Source organism: Saccostrea cucullata, unplaced genomic scaffold, assembly GCF_032062105.1.
Source record: "Saccostrea cucullata isolate Sc308-1 unplaced genomic scaffold, CSIRO_AGI_Scuc_v1 ctg468, whole genome shotgun sequence".
Taxonomy (NCBI): domain Eukaryota; kingdom Metazoa; phylum Mollusca; class Bivalvia; order Ostreida; family Ostreidae; genus Saccostrea; species Saccostrea cuccullata.
The window spans coordinates 999,044-1,017,210 of record NW_026926068.1 but is presented as its reverse complement, the minus strand read 5'-3'; the positions used below and the strand labels follow the sequence as shown (position 1 = coordinate 1,017,210).

General features: G+C 31.5%; 1 protein-coding gene across 1 annotated transcript in view; it reads right to left on the bottom strand.

The window, feature by feature from the left end:
• Window positions 1–3,157: 3,157 nt before the first annotated feature.
• LOC134270648 (uncharacterized) overlaps window positions 3,158–18,167 on the bottom strand; it is a 32,392-nt gene continuing 17,382 nt past the window's right edge. The window contains exons 2-3 of the mRNA XM_062752886.1: window positions 6,347–6,477; window positions 3,158–3,599 (exon numbers count right to left, since the gene is read on the bottom strand). Coding sequence (XP_062608870.1) covers window positions 3,315–3,599; window positions 6,347–6,448 — 387 coding nt within the window. The 5' untranslated portion in view covers window positions 6,449–6,477 and the 3' untranslated portion in view covers window positions 3,158–3,314. The remainder of the gene's footprint in view (window positions 3,600–6,346; window positions 6,478–18,167) is intronic.

The following is an 18,167-nucleotide window of genomic DNA, read 5'->3' as shown; positions in this document are numbered from 1 at the left end:
AAATTATTCCTTTGCCAAATGATAGCTGACAGCGTAAGATATCATATCCTAGTGGTTAATCTTTTGCCCCCCCCCCCCCCCCAGGCTGCTTAAAGTTGAGATGAAAGCTGTAGCGAGTGTTTTTTTTTTCTCATGCAAGATTTAAACTATATATTTCAGATTAATAAAAACAGGTCCTTATACATGTACCAGGGTGCAACTAGTACCAATGGGAATTTACATTCAAATTTTTTTTAACAAAATAACTTTGCAAATAGAGTATAATAAGATAATTTATTTTAGGTGTTCCATTTTTATCGTATGAGCAGCTGTCTGTGGGATAAAAAATCTTAGCTAATGTTTTTGGTGAGGAATGGCAGATTGAGAAATGACAAATCATTATTTTAAATGTGATTGATTTTGGTAAATTTTTGTGATTTCAAATTTTCTAAAGGTCCTAAAAAAGGAATTTTACGTTTCACGTCTAATTTACAAATTTTTGGAAACTATTGCTGTATTCTTGAAAATATTATACAGTTTCTTTCTACCAAAGTATTGTCTGGGTGACTTTAAAATAAGACACAACCGATTTTCAATGATTACAAACGAAGAAAGATACAGGTAAATTATGAGTTTTTTTTTATCCTAGCCTTCTCCACCTTTCGTTTTAAAATCATGAATTTCTTAGTCTTTCCATGGCAACGAAATGCATCTTGCATCCAAATATGGCAGAAAAATTCACAAAATTTAAAATCAGAGAAAATATATTTTCTTTGAGCAATTCCCCTACTATATGATGATATCATTTAATGTGACATCAAGTTTGAAGGCATGCTTTCGGAAGTGTTTGAACTAATGTCGATTGTTGGGGTGCGTGACTTTATCGTTGAATAGCCCTCGAAAAATAAAATCCAATACCCACAAAAATTTTGAAACAATGTTTGGAGGGTATTGTGCCAATCATTGCTGAAATTATCAACAAATCCTTCTTAAAAGTGATAGTACCTGTGGATTTCAAAAACTATAACTCGATCCTTAATTAAACAACAGGGACAACACAAGAGTTAATTAAAAACTACAGACCTGTTTCAAACCTGCCTTTTCTAACCAAAGTTTTAGAAAAGTGGAGGCATCCCAACTTGAAAATACTTAATGCTTACCATTAAAATAAGCATCCAGGCTTTTGAAGAAATTGCAAAATATTAGTGTAAGGGTATGAATATTTTCCTATTATTGCAAAACGCCATTATTCATTTCTAACTTCGTATCATGTTAGTGAATAATGATATCTAAGGTTAGACTAAAACGAAACCCAATTTCTTAAAAATTGTGACATTCAAATACATGTACATTTATGAGGTAAAAATTTCGCCTATATATAAGACTTTTTTGAGAACTTCAGAATACCTTTAAGAACATTGAAAGGTATGAAATGAAAATTGTTTTATGAAATATAAAATTTTCAAGCCTCATTTTGAGACTTTTTAAATTAAATTTTAAATTAAAGAGTTATCCTTCCTGGCTGAGGATCGGAGTACCTTAATTGCGCTTGAGGATCAGGCACTACTAATGCTTCCTTTGTAAAAATCTTAAGTTTAGGGTGGAATGCCACACCAACTTTTGATTTTATAGGTCTTTGAGTCATCCTTTTAAAACAAGGGTTTTAGCATTGAAAGGTCGATAATAGCTCTTAATTATTTTATATGATTTTTTTTGTATTTTTTCAAAGATAATGAAAAAAATTAATTAAATTCAACTTAGATGTTTTCGAGTTAAAAGTTAGCTGTAAATGAATGAATCATATTAATATCTAAAAAAAATATGTAAAGAAAGGATTGTTAGACTTTTTAATTTTTTTTATAAATAAATATTTATGAAAATAAAACAGATTATTTGTGAATATTTTTTAAACCTATTGTTAAAATCACTATAGAACTAGTCACAACTGAGGACAACATGTTTGTCAATCATATTTTTAAAAGAAATTGAAACGAAATTGAGAAATTTTTGGAGATATTATTTTTTTTAATATTTGGACCTAACCCGATCAAAATTAAACTGATCCCGATGAAAATTGACACAAAATGAATAAAGTACTAATTTATTGACTCTTCATGTACTTACAATGAAGAAATCTATTTTATTGTCATGTTCGTTAATGTTTTAATCCTTATTACACTTAATCAGACTAGTGTTCTTGGGGAAATGTATTTATTTCCAATAAATATACAATTATGGTTGGGATCGGTTTAATTTTGATCGTGATCGGCCAAAATTAAAAAAAAATAATTTCTCTAAAATTTACCCATTTCGTTTCAATTTCTTTTATAAATATGTAATTAACGAACATGTTCTCCCCAGTTGTGACTGGTTTTCAGAAATTTTAACCACAAATAAAAAAATATTCACAAATTATGTGTTTTATTTTCATAAATATTTCTTTATTTTAAAAAAAAATTAATATCTATACGGCTTTTCTTCATATATTTCATTAAATATTAATGTGATGCATTAATTTACAGCGCAAATTTTACGAGAAAGCATCTTACTTTGATGGAAATAATTTTTTTTTTCATTTTCTTAGAAAAAATACAAAAAAATTCATATAAAATAATTGAGAGCTAATGTCGGTCTTTCAATGCTGAAACCATTTTTTAAAAAGGTTGACTCACGGATCTATAAAATAAAAATTTGGTGTGGCATTCCTCCTTTATTCCCCAGCAAACACGTAGAATGGAGTACCAAATAAATTAAGTTACCAGATCCTGTTATTTTCATCTACGGTGGAGTAAGATTGCTCATAACAGAGGATTTTGCATGTACACTCGTGAGATAACCTGTTACATCTTGACTTGATTATGATAATCCCCTTCATTATACCCTTAATGTCACATCCTTGCAGAGGTTCCAGAAAGTTCAAAACATTATTGCCAGACTGAGTAGTTCATGGCTGAGTTTGAGTTTTCCACTCGGCCAGCTAAGTTTTGAAACCAGGAATATCATCTTGCATCGCCATATTGAATGATCTACATTGTAATTTACATAATCATATATGTATGCTAATTGTGTACTAATAAATTGGTACATTTATATCTAAAGTAACCGTCTCTTTTATATTTTTATACAAATTACAAGAACGACAAAAAATGTTAAAGCGTAGTTTAATATGTTCTACAAATTAAAGTTACACAGTAAATGATGTAAAAAATATTGCTTCATTCCTCTACTGAACGCTTGCATATGCCTTGATTATTGTGAAAACTGTAAGATGCAGCATATTTTTTTTTCACTTTTCAGAGTAAGCAACATTACATGTGTATAAAACTTTAAGCTGGTTATAAAGGTAACACTGGTGGAGGAGGTGCATTAGGAATTATGTTGATATTTGGCATTACTTCCTCGTTTCTGTCAGTAACATCGACGAATTGGATTGGATCAGAAGCAGAATTGATAAGTGATTTGGGATGTTGTAAAGCAAATATACCAGGATCATCTACAACTAGACCAATAGGAAGACATCTATAAAATACGCGAGGCCGAAGTCCATCTAAATCCACAACCTTTTCATTATCTTCATAACAGGTTGGGTTTGAAGATTCACGAGTAATGTCGGTTGATATCTGCAATGAAATAAATAAAAGTTGAAATGCATTTGTAACAATAATGTTAAGATAACACATGCATTGATGTATTTGCAAAGTGTAAATAAGACATGTAAAAAGAATGTAATTTATCATATAGATGTTTCCCGGTGCTTGAAATCACTCTCAATTTCAATGTATCAATTCCAATGTTTTTTTTCGTTCAAGGACCATAATCCTAGAAAATATATTGACAAAATCTTAATTCAAATCTAAAATTACCTGAAAAACCTCTTTAAAAAATTGGGCGCATTTGGTGAGTGATCTGCATGAAACATTTATACGAAACATTTTATGATTTAAATGTCCATTATTTCGTTGGCTGAACATAGCTGGTCAGATTTTGTAAACATGTCCAGAGTTTTTTTCTTTTCAATTAGTTTAAAACGCTTTGTTATATTGTAACATTTATGTCCGTTTTTCTTAGGGAGAAATATAACATAATAATGTTCACAAAATATAAAGACCTAAAATATTTAATGTATAGATGGATGATACATGTATATGTACATTATAGAAAAGAAGATTAGAATGGATTTCGCTCGAGAACCAAACTGACCCAAAATTTATCTAATTCATAAATTTTAATTCATCAGTACATAAAACGAAACTGATAAAATAAATCGCTGTTTGCCTGATTAAAAAATTAACGCCCCATGCCAGGCTCGAATTAAACACTTTTCGCTGTGAAAAGTTGTAGTGAACACCATCTTTCTGAGCTATCACCGCTACTCATGTAGGGATGATTTTAAAAGGACAGAGTTGAACATTGTGCAAAATAAAATCTTTGATCGGAAGGTTAAGTGAGTAAACAATGTTATTATTTTAAATACAGACAACAGTTTCAGATTTTTTTGTGTTGCAACAATCTTGAGAAAGACATTCAAAGACATCGGATAGCAAGAAAACATGCATAAGGCCATAATGCTTAGGTGCCTTCATTAGTCCTTTTTTATACCCCCTGCTTGTAAAATGTGTGTGGGTACTTATTAATCGGGATATCCGTCCATCTGTTTGTTACGCTTTAGGTACTGTATACCCATTTCTTATCCACAACTCCTCTTACACCACTGAATAAAACGTTCAAAGAATCTTTATTACATATGCACCTTCTGTTACTTTTTCATCCTACACATATTTTGGGTTTCCCATTACAAAACATGGAAACTGCCATTATTCATATTAGAGACAGTTGGTCATTTATATTATTCACTGCCCACAGTACCTCTAGGTCATCTTCAAATTTGTAATATATTTTTCCTTGGCACCTTTACCCATGTGTTAGAATAATTTCTGTTTCACAGGAATAATATCAATGTTGATAAATTGTGAATTTTTACACAGCGCGAGACATGGTGACTAAGTAATAATAACCAATTTTAGAAGAGAAATTATTTATTTAGACTATTATATTTATCCTCAAAACATTGTTTATCTTAGATTAAATTTTATTGTTTATGAACCGCTCGCTTCTTTCGTTTTGCTTGCACGACATGTAATTTGAATAACTTCTCTTTTTCGCCAGATCGCATGTACAACGAGATGTTTTTATGCTATATTTGATTAACACACACGCAGTATATTAAAATTTTCGAATTGTTAAAAATTTTAATTTTAAAAGAAAAAAAAATTACAATTTTTAAGGATTCGAGATCTGTCCGCAACAAATAACGTGTCTTATTTCATCCATTTCAATTGATCTACACATGAAAATCAGCTGCGTTTTACAATTTTTTAGGAAAATGCATACAGGAAATACAATCAGGTAAAAGCCATTGTATATAAGAAGCTAAACATAAGTTGGTGTCGTTCCCAAGGGGCTCGGTTAAGATCCAAACCACACCAAACAAGGTAAACTGACCGGTTGAAAACCTTTGCCTTTAATTAAGGAATAAAGTTCTGTCTTATTTTTCGATTTCATGATGTGATCAATCAATTGGGCTGCGTGATAATTTGCATAAACGATGGCGTTTATGCATAAAATTATCACGCAAGCCAATCGATTGATCGCCGTCATGAAATTGAAAAATCTGTCAGTTATTCCTTATATTTACATGCTTTGACTCCGCCAATCCACGTGCTCCAAGCCTTGCTTCTGTCGTGCTGTTTGTTCTGCCCTGCACGTGTTTTTTTTTTTTTTTTTTTTTTTTTTTTGGAACCGCGCAAATACATTTATGGGGAAATAAAGTACATTTACAATTTGTAATTTTATCTCGGACAAAGGCATTGTAAATTTGTAAATGTAAATATTTGTGTGTAAAAACATTTAAAAGTTTAGGAAGAACTTGCAGGACAAACAAAAGAAGATAACTTGAATTGAAAAAAAATTAACATCTTGTGCTTACTTTTTAAAGATAGAAAAAGTCGTCATCGGCATTAGTTTTGTGCAAAATAATTCAATATACAGCTATCCAAATACAGCTTAATAGATGCCTGTAGCAACGGTCTTCTATGTTGGGGGTCTCCCAAAACAAAACTGCGTAATAAAGAGCTCAGAATACGATATTCAAGGCTTCGACACTGTATATATACAATTTCAATTTAAAAAAATTTGTTTATTTCAATTTCAAATGAAATTGGAAATCATTTATCTTGAATATCAACCTTTTACTCTCTGCACTCCTGCTTCCTTCATGTACATGTATTTAGCTTACTAGTATTTGTCGATCACGCTTCTGCTCTAACGTGTTCTATCTTTTGCTCATTTATGCTAAAACTGTGCTTACTTGTTTATTTGCTGCTTTTCGTTTATAGGAATGTTTTGTTGCTCTTTTATGTATATTCGGAGGTACGTCCTCGTCTTGATGTCGTGAATAACAGCATCCCATAGCTGCTCATCAGAGCTGAAAAGTGCTTTCTGAAAATAACATGTAAAATTTGCAGAGATTCATTCTATTCCCTTTTTAATGATTTTTGAAGACTAAATTTAAAAACTAATCTGTTCAGATTTTTCTTTTAGTATGCTTATTGTTTTATTATATGCTTTTAACATGCTTATTGTTAAGGGGGAATCTATGTCCGAAAAGTCTTTGTGTGAAATTTTCAAAACTTTGATATTTCTTGCCTGACCACTTGCTCTTAATTTTAAGGTATTTAAAACAATACCTTTATATGCTTATGCTTACACAGTAGCACGTGCAAGAACAGTGTTAAATGCTAAAAGTAGATTATTTTCAGACATTATTGTTCTACCCAAAATATGCGCTAAAAAGAACCAAAAATGTCAATTAACATTCAAAATCAATAGGTATTTAATTTATATGACTTGTATCTTTAAAATGTAGGCAAATTCATTGTAATCCATCTTGCATGAAAAATTATAATGAAGCACAATGTAAGTATCACCGGTTTTTCTTGTTGTATTTTTTTTACAATTCAGACCTGCATAATAGATAATATCTTAAACAGTTTTCTGTTTGAAAATGTTGTAATTCATATTTTTTGAAAGAAATGATTCATCTTTTTATTTTAACTAAGAAAAGAGTGTACATTTATGATACAATATACGAGAAATATGACGATTTCCTATATTTTTACACTCTTGTGTCATAAATAATGACCTTTCTACACTAAAAAAAGATAAGTAAGCACCGACAAACATCTGAATATAAAACTATTTTGCGAAAAACGAGTATTTTGTTTTGATTAGAAACAATTTAAATAGATTAATTCTTTTCTTCTTTATTCCAATCACCCCCCCCCCCCCCCCCCCCCCGCTTTTCCCCGTCAACAACCAACACCTATTAGAACCTGAATTTATACAATAAAATCCACATAACTACTATAAATCAATCAACAAATATAGGTACAATTACATTTCTTAATTTTTTTCCTTAGTTTAATCCAGAAAATACAATTAATGGTTACCATAAAATTAAATATATTTCCCTGATTTAAGCCGCTTTCTTTGTTAAATTTTATCTTAAATCTTTTTGCAATTATACATGTATATCAGCATATCATCGAGAAATTGCTATGAATTGTCAACCAAAGAAAGATGATTCTAATATTAACAAACTCCATAAATCAAATAAAACTGTTATTAATGATGAACAAATTTTCTTTTGGTAAATTGTTTACGTTATTGATTCATAACAATGTTACATGTATGCCTATATCACAGTTGCAAAAGTCAACAGGTTAAAAAAACGTCGCTTTTGTGACGTCACATAACGCCACATTTAATCAGTCGGTTCCCCTTTTGATTTTTCTTAAATGGAGTACAATTTGTTTGAAGAAGTTAAAGCTTGTCTAAACAAAGATTGCACTGCAGAATACAATTTAGTAATTGTGATTATGAGTGTTGTCCATAATTTTTTTTTTTAAGTCGGCATCAGTGCATCGAGAGATATCATTAAACGTTGGTTACCAAAAATGAAATATGCGAAAATCAATATACGAGGGCTGTCCGTAAAGTTCGTGGACAACATTGATAATTACTGACAAACTTCGAAAAAATATATGAAACAATTATTTTCATTAAATTCATGTTTCATTTTATTAATATGCAAGTTTTCAACAAAAACAAAGCACAAAAAAAATATTTTTATTAGATTAAAAAAGACACACACTCATACCCGGAGCACTAAAATGAAAATTCTTGACGTTAACCGACGTCAAGAGCATTATATGAGTACATGTTACTTTTCTCTATATATTCACCGTTTAACTCAATACTTGTACATTTCTTATGTCGCTTTAACCAGTCATTAATATGTGCACACAATGTTCAGGTTTCATACATAAAATAATATATGTCTGTCTCATATCCTGCAATCCTCCAACCTCTGTCCGCGTAAAAAATCATTTTATTTACGGAAATAGGTAAAGTCACGTTACGAAATTTATTTTCACAGCATTCAATCTCGAATTGATGGTTTTCCTTCACGCATATTATCCTTTAAACTGCTCTTTCCGTCCGAAATTATTATATGCCACTTATATACTAATGTAAGGCTTTTTAAAATATATTTTACTGATTGTTTATAAAATATACTGGTTCTCTGTAACTGCTAATTCGATGTCTACACAGAATTTTAATACTGCTCACTGCTCCACCTTTTCCGAAAACGCCCCTTTTTGAACAATTTCGATTCTGTCTTCATATCTCTTAGCTTTGATTGCTCAGCCATTTAACAACTTTGAATGTTCAAATTTTGCAGGTTTGAAGTGATGAATTCTTTCAACCTCATAATGCTGTGCTCCGGGTCTCAATTCCAAGTCTAATTATAAAGCCATAATTGTAATTAGACATTTGAAATTGAATCAGATTTTACATTTCTCAATTCACATTTAATAAAGGATTAGAAATATGCTAATAATAAATATCAATGACGAAACTTTTATTTAATTTTGAGCTTGTCCACGAACTTTACGGACAACCCTCGTACTGTCAACATTAATGACATTTTTAATTCTTAAAAAGTTGTTTTGCATTCCACACATTTTATTCCATGACCTTATTTTGTTATAGCATCAATGCTGATTTTAATGCCACCTTTGCTAGCTGATTTGATGCTCTTATCCTGATTTGATCCTTATCCTGATGCTTTATTTGCTTATTTGAAACTAGATGAATGCTAGTAATGCTACCGGAAGATTATCCTGGCAGAGGTGGATAATTTGATTTCAGCATTGCTATTTAAGCCATTCAAATAATTTTGGGATAATTTTTATTTGTATTCTGTATTTAATGTTTTTCATTATTATCTGTTTACATTTTCTACCGAATAAATTAGCGAATTTCAATGAATTTCGCTTTGTGATATTCCAAACGTAAATTTGAAACAAAAATGGCAACACATTGAATGTTTGAATTAAAGAGTTAAGCCCACGAATGGTCAAAAAATGCCTCATCTAAAAAATTAATGAAATTTTGATAATAGATAGAATAGACTTCAAGCTTTATGGAACTGTTTTCCTTTCTTTGATATCTATTTTACTTTTTCTTTAAGAGAATTTGCAGTATGGCATTGTTTTACTAGAAAATTGTGAACGGAACGTCATAATTGGTATAACGTGACGTAACGTCATATAGGACAATAAAAAATATTTGATTGTAAACAAAGAAATGACTCGATAATGGATAATTGACTACCAGGTATGACATTATCAATTTAATAGAAGTACGTTGCCTGTTATATTTTGTGCGATTCTAATAATGCAAGGCCCAATAGCAATGTTTTTGAATGTATAAGTTTGGGTTGGGGGTGGAGGAGAAAACCTCCACAAAAAATTAACATGCAGCAATGATCCTCCAGATAAACTGCGTCCACAGGGGTCGGTAATACTAGGTTTGATTTCACCTCCTCACTAAATACACCAAAAGGAATATTTCTTGCTTCGTATTTGTATATAAATATATATTTATACAGTTAATACATAAAAAGTAAATATACAAGTAATCACTGGCCCCTGTGACTACACCTCCTCAAAAAGTTCTATTCCGTTAGGGGTGGGTGGCTTCCTCTAACTTTCATTTAATGCAGGAATTTGCCATTGTTTAACCTTTTTATCCATGGGCAGCATCTTAATAAAAGTGTACGTATCAAAACTAGGCAAAATAATATTGAACCCGCCCTACTCTGTTACGGACAAATATAAAATAAGATAACGGGATTTATTTCCAAATAAGTCATCTATGAGAGTGCGCTTGCACCCCATTCATAACAATCAGTATTCATCTTTTTAAAGAAATTTTGCAACTCTGGTTGAATTCAATTTGCACGGAATTTTGATTGCAAAAAGATATTCTTGTAAGCAGTTTTGCTGTAACATTCGCTATATTGTTAAGAATATAAACTCTTAATCATTTTCTACCACATGAAACACCATCATCAACAGATACAATATTGTTAATAACCATTAAGCCATCATTTTCAACATTAAACCCTCTGAATATTCGCATAAAAGAATCTGGGACTTGACAGTCATCATCATGGGCGATGTCCCAAGTTACGCTGTTCATAAATTAACAAAATTAATGTAAAAAAAATTACAAGATCACTAAAAGTTGCCAGACATTACCGGACATTAATTTTACTATACACCACAAATTCATTATTGTGGACTGTTATGATAAAGACATCACTAAAATTACAAAACACCTTTGAGTATGATGAGCTAGAAAAATCATTAACTTGTAATAAGCCGAAAGTTTTACTTTTCCTATATGCCTCTCTTTGTATTAAGAGAGATTTCGTAGGGGGGGGAGAAGGGGGGGGGAGTTCGAACTTCAGTGCCAATTTTTTTTCCAAACACGACCACTTTCCTCATTTTTAACCTACATGTATACTGCGACGTGCCTGTGAAAAGTGGGGGGCTAAATCATTTTCAATGACTAGGTATATATTTGGAAAAAAAAGCATGATGAAACCAAAGTTAGGCAAGTTCATACATCTATTGGAAGACAAAGGCATAAACTTCTATTAAATAAAAAAAAATGACTGAATCTAAAATTATAGCTATTAATTCAATCTACAAATGCCTTATAAAAGAAAGAGGGCGTAAAAGGTGAGGACAATTTAATCTCCCCCTTTATTATATTTGAGACATTATATTTCTCAATTTCCAAAATTCACGGAAAAGTTTTATTTTTCTAAAATTAGGTTATCAGTTATGTCATTTTTAACACGTTTGATTCATCTATTTCATTGCATGACTTAATTGATATTTTTTAAAGTTGACATGCAGTTACGCATATTTACCGGATAAGGGTCATGGGTATAAATTGTTTTTTAATATACATGTAAATGGGTAAAGTCTCCATTCCACTTTAATGTTTAAAAGATTGAAAAGTAAATGTAGAATCTATTTTACGTTTCAAAAAATGGAGTCCGAAACCATTCAATATAAAAAGCGATTTATGGAAAGATATTTAATTCAACAACACGATTTACCTAAAGCACTTTAACATACATTGATGACAAAAAGCCCTCGGAACGTAGTGGTTAACATGTTCAGGTTAAGAGAAAAAACAGGTTCGGTATAATGCCCAACCTTGAGCTTTGGATAGAGTTCGAATCTTGTGAGAGTTTTTTTTCACACACCTTAAAACAAACCTAAGTGAAAAATGAAATTATATAATCAGTTAGTTATTTAATAAACTAAAAGAGGCAGATATGTAAAAGATGACTCTGACAAGGTAATTATTGAAAAACATCTTATCATGAATTCTTACACTAAGAGTTGAATTTTTTTTGGTCTTAAAGTGTGGATTGTCCTAGCCTTGGACACTTCTATTCTAAAACCATAAAACAGTAAATAATTGTGCCCCCATTAAATATTAAACCTTGAATTTGGTGAAAATTAGTGTACAGAAAATTAGATATGAACGTATGCTTTTCATCAAAGTCTAGAAGTAGTACTGTACAAATTAATAGCATTTTATTTCTCACATGGCAGCTAGATACGTATATTCCTCTCTCCAATCAACATCCCCCTTATAATACTAAACAATAGATGAACAAATCAAATGCAATATCTCACAGGAATCAGACTGAGTAAAAAATCTTAGGGAAACTTTAATTTTTTTTTTTTTTTTGTAAGTTTTCTTTTCAACAAAAGTGTTACTTAACAATCAGTCAGTACTTGGGCAGGCTGGAAGAAACGGTTTTGTTTTCAAGTCGTCCGCCTTGTACCGTCGAAGGGGAGGAAGGGGGCTCTGAACTCGACATAGTAATTTTAAGTAAGTGTAAAAGATATATTTAAAGACCAGTTTTTCCGAACTAGGGTGTTTTATGCCTGAATTACTATTGCCAATTTACAATAAAAGATAGATAAGTATTGATAAATTGCGGCTTTATCCCCTAAACAATATTATACGTTTACGTTCTTTATTCCTGCTAGTCCTGGAATTTTTTGTGGGTTCGTGGCTGCAACCCCCACCCCAATATTCCTTCCTAGGACCTTCATAGCTCTAATAATGCCTGAAAAAAAGAGGATTTGCTTTCCTTGATGAATTAACCCAAAAGCTACATGTAATCAGTATGGGTATTAATTTAAAAAAAGGAATAAAATTGATGTGTCTTTATTTATTTAATAAAACGTTTTATGTCGTTTCTGGTATTTAGTGCAAACTTTACTTTCACTTCTCACCTGCTGTAGACCACATTTTCCTGATTGTAGTTCGAATAGGCTGATATATCAATGTATACAAACATGGTTTAGGAAAAGCCATGGTTTTAATTGAGGATGAAGACGTAGAATTTTACGTGTTATAATTATACATGTACGTGCGTATTTCGTGTTGTCCATTTTACTGAGCAATGTCAAACAATAACAATACGTCAACAGCGAATATGACTTTGAATATATTCAGTATTTGTACACAACTTCAAAATTAATGGGTTTTTTAAAGTTCTGTAGCTCTTATTTAGTATTTTAAAATGTACTTTTTTCTTTTGCTCATACATGATACATACTTTTTATACGCATTACTTCAAAGAAAAGTCCGAAGATTTTTGTTTACCTCTAGTGTGGGATCAAGTAATTACAGTAAACTGCTCCCCCCCCCCCAAAAAAAAAAAAAAAAATAGTGGACCTATACACCTACTTAAGTGTTAGTGAACAACTAAAAAATCATAGTATGATACTTTTTTGTGAAAAATGTGTAATATTCTAACAAAATCTATAACCATATAATTCACAAGGGGCAAAAGGGTTAAAACGGAGGAAATTCGGATTTTGGAAATGTTCTTTTTAAGGTATGAGCACACTTCTGCCCCATGAATAGAAACCTTTTGATATTAGTTTTAAACTGGACCCTAAATAAATTTGGGGCAGGCCTGTGCTCTATGTAAAATTTGACTATTTAGCCCCCAAAATGTGATAAATCAATCAAATTCCTGATTTTCTAAGATTTTGGGGCTATAGATCTCAGGTATACAAGTATGGAACTCAAAGATTTTTTTCCACTTTGATAAACTACAATACCTAGAACACCTTTTAAGCAAAAATATTTTGGCCAAAACTTCAGTTTAATTTTGACCATTTTACAGGGCATATTTTGACCCTTCGTGGGCCAGGCTCTTTTGTATCATAGTAGTTTGACAAGGGCTAGTTATCCATTGCAATCCAGATAACTCTTCAGGTTTTTATTTCAGCTAACGATGCAATGATTTATCCTATTTCTAATGCGATTTTTTAAAGAACAGATGCAGTATTACTCATCCACAAGGTATCAAGTCAATACATAATCTATCGTCACAAACCACAATCAAAATGTACGATCCTCATTAAAATATTGACCAATTCAAGTAAAGCATATTCAAACAATTTATTTTCATCATGATGCAGCCTTTTTTTCACCCTATCACAGTGTACAAAATACTGCTCTTCTGTGTACAACCCTGGTAAAATGTTTAGTTTCTGAAAAATTAACAATATACATGTATATTTATTGCATGGTATGAAGATTTCATGTCTCCCAAACATTCATGCAATAAATTGTTTATTATATCGAATGAAAACAATGCAGGGAAAATGAAAAAAGATCCAATGAATAAAATATACATTAAATAAGAACAGTATGAAACATCTATAAGTCATACCACTAGCCGCACTTCATAAATGAACCTTTCGTGGCAAGTCCATGGGATTTACACACCATTCAAACCCTGCCCAGCCATTATGATGATGAGAACTATATTCTAAATATTTATATTTAAACGTTTACACTTAATCTAAATGAACAAGCATTACTACTTACACCTTTTATCACCAATTTCAATAACAAAAAGTACTGTCGAAGCCTCATCAGTGGTCTCCATGATTGATTTATTGATTGTATATTGTGTAACGTCCCTCTCAAGAATTTTTCACTTATATGGAGACGTCACTGTATGCTCATGAAGGGCTTCAAATTTAGACCTATACTCGGCACTCTGGGCCATTAGGCAGTGAGAGGTTTTCGTGCCAAAGCCTACCGTGACACGGGACCTACGTTTTTAAGGTCATATCCGACACACCCGTAAGGGCCGGTACACACGGTAAGGCTTGCCTTATAAGTCGAAAACCGTACGTTTTGAAGGACGCACGGCACTCATGTCAACACGCTAAGGCAAGACTAACTATATTATAAACAACATTTACATAAATGCCATGCGTTTTTAACTTTAAACAGTGCGCATTATTAAACAGAATAGATTACTAGCTAGGACTTTGACATAGTTTTACTGACCAGTGCATCCACACTTCTTAACATGGAGGAGGAGGTTATCTGAAGTATTTGTAGATATTTTCATTATCTTACTCGAATATACTCTATGTTTTCTTCAATATACCAACGTGTACATGTATGGTCTTTATAAAAATAGAATTGAACTTTGAATAAATGGTTTACATCGGTCAAGAATTAAAAGTCAGCTAAGTCTTGTATTAGAAAATAGAGTAGTGTTCTATTCTAAAGTCAGACTTGTAAGGCTCCAAAAGCGTGTATTAAGGGTTACAAACGGTAAGGCTAGAACTTAAGTTTCATGACATATAAGGCAAGCCTTACCGTGTGTACCGGCCTTTAACGTTCAGTTTTAGTGCCGAGCGCTTGGCGAAAGAACAGTAAGTTACTATCTATGTTTACGTCTAAGGTGTTGTCTCCATGAGACGGGTGGTGCACAGCTTATTCGGATTAAAAAAGACCACAGGGTTATTGCTATTAAGGTAGAACCTATATCGGAAAAGTCTTTGTCATAAGATTTTCAAATTTTTCAAAATGATAAATTAGTACTTGCTTATCAATCAATTAAAAGCTCATGATATGTTTCCCTGTTTTTAAATCTAGTACAGGCTGTGAAACTTGGTATGATAATTACATATTGCGACTTCACATTTTCAAATATTTTTAGGGGTACTTGTCATAAAGGGAATATGAAAATCACAAAAAATGCCTCTATTATTTTTAGCCAGTTTTGCACCCTACATTTGTAAATATTTTTTAGAAGTCTTTGTCACAATGATTTCAATCTTTAATATGATGAAGAACATACAAAATTATTACAAAAAGTGATTAAAATAAATACATTTCCCCTCTTACTAATGAGAGATAGGCTATTTACCATTATTCATATTCTTAGCCTTTTTGCACTTATACGGGATTTGATAATTAAAAGACTGTTTTGAGTTAGTTTCAAATTAAATGTTTATCAGAAATTGTACCTTAAATTTAAAAAAAAAAGATCAATATCTAACAGAAAATTGTAATCAAACAACAAGAATATGAATAGATCAAATATTTGTGAAAAGGAATGCACATCATTTCATCATAGATATCACAAAAATTTACACACGATCTACAACACGTGCATCTTTGACTTAGACGCATTTCATCAAGATATTACACTATTTAGCTGGCAACTAAAGATTTCTTACGAATTTTGCATTCCTTCAAAATGGTTACATACCATTAAAATTATTACGAAAGTTGTAAACATTGTAATTTCATTACACTAGATAATCTTGGGTTTGTCAACTTCAGGTCTAGATCTATAGTAAATGATAGGGGCCTACAGGTTTTCTCTTATTCCAGAAATATATTGCCATTAACATGATTAAGCATAATAAACCAAAGAAGATATGAATTCAATTAAGATTATTTCGGCATAATTTTTAAATTAAATTCTGTGAATTTCAAAATGCAGTATTTTTTACCATTTCTTTTGAAGCTGTCCAGGAAAAAGTGACATTGAATTAATTGTGACGTCATAATGCATCTAGCACAGGTTAAACACATCCACCAGTTATGATGTCATACGACGTAGGTTCTACGTTAAATTAATATTTATCTGAGGATTTTTTTTTAAAATAATTTAACTGCAAGAAATATATTATTCGTATTTTTTCCCGACTATATCTATTCGCAGTTTCGTTTTGTTAAAAACAAAATCTGTACTATTTAGTAAACCACCACAATCCTGATTTTAAGTAGGCCTATGCTGGTTTTAAAATAGGTCATTGCTACTTCTATCCTCAAATAATTTGCTAACTGATGCTGGTCCTGGTAATACGTTTTTTTTTTTTATTCTGATGCTGATGCTTACTCTATCCTGATGCTACTAATGCTGATGCTGATGCTTGTTTTTATAAAACAAAAATAGTGCACTCTATTATCATTTACGAAATTAACAACAATTTGTTCTTACCTCATCTTAAAAAATACCTTCTTCAACTTGCATTTCACTTCCAAACGAAGTAATCTTCGATATCCAGTTTCATTTTAAAATAAATTTACCTTTATTGACTAGGTGCTATTTTCCGTAGATTTTCTTTAGCTTTGTTTTTTTAGGAATATTGGGAATCCCCGTATAAATCCATTTATAAATATTGATATTAAAAGGGTGGTCGACAATAGATATTTAACAAACACTCACCTTTTTTGTCAATTCATAATATGAGTTGCATCAGGCGAAAAGAGGCCTTCGTGACCACATTTTCGAAAAATGGTTTTTGACTGTGTCTGAAAGAGCTTGTTTTTCTGAATATTTTAATACCAAATCTTTTATTATAAACCTTTTAATTCCAATTAAATCTCAGGTAAAAAGCAATCGAATGCTAACAAGACAATGCAATAGAAACTTTGAATAACGTCAAGATCGTTTAGTTTTCATATATCGAGATGTCAGGTTTGATGTAAATAGCGATAAGATTTTCAATATTTGATTTGTAGTTGAGTTATCTCTATGTGAACTTGTGTGATTTTTCCGAAATTCAGAAATTTCCATCAAATTCTCACTTTCCATACGAGATTTAGATACGGTGTAAAGACGAATAATGACCCCCATCGAATAATGACCGGGGGTCATTTTTCGACAGCGAAAAATGACCCCCGGTCATTATTCGACGTAGAAAAATGACCCTTTTGCCCGTAGAAAAAATGTCACTTCCCTAAAAATTTGCAGAACCCACGTGAAGAAAAATAACCCCCGTAGAAAAATGACCCCCTGTAGATTAAAGCTAAATTTCTTAGGGGGCAAAAAAAATTGGATAAAGAAGCATATTGACCAAAATGCTCTCCTGGGCTAATTGGGAATAAACTGATGATATGTTGGTCTCATAACATTATACAATTATAGCTATATTGTAAGGTAAATGCAATGATTCAGAATCTAAAGGAGTAAAAGATTTATCAAGCCTTAAGGGTTAGTAGACATTGTTTTTTGATGTTGGAAATCATCGAACTGACAGAAAAAATCAGCAGTATTAATATATTATTATATCCTCCGCTTGAAAAGCGGGAGGGTATATAGTGATTGGGATGTCCGTCCGTCCGTCTGTTACGCTTTGAGGTATCCATCTCTTATCCGCAAATCCTCATATATAAAAAGATGTGTTTATGAAACAGCTATGCCCCTGTATGGCAACATAGCGAAGATTAAACTTTTCTTAAATGCAATTTAAATATATTGTTACCCAAAGTAGGGTCTTCTCACCAGAAATACAACTGCAAAATAGGAAAGCCCTAGCACCACTTGTTCAAAAGTAATGGCTAAGGATAAGTTTTTGAAAGGTAGGTCAAACTCAGAGGTCAAAGTTGATGATTTCTTAAGAAAATGTTTA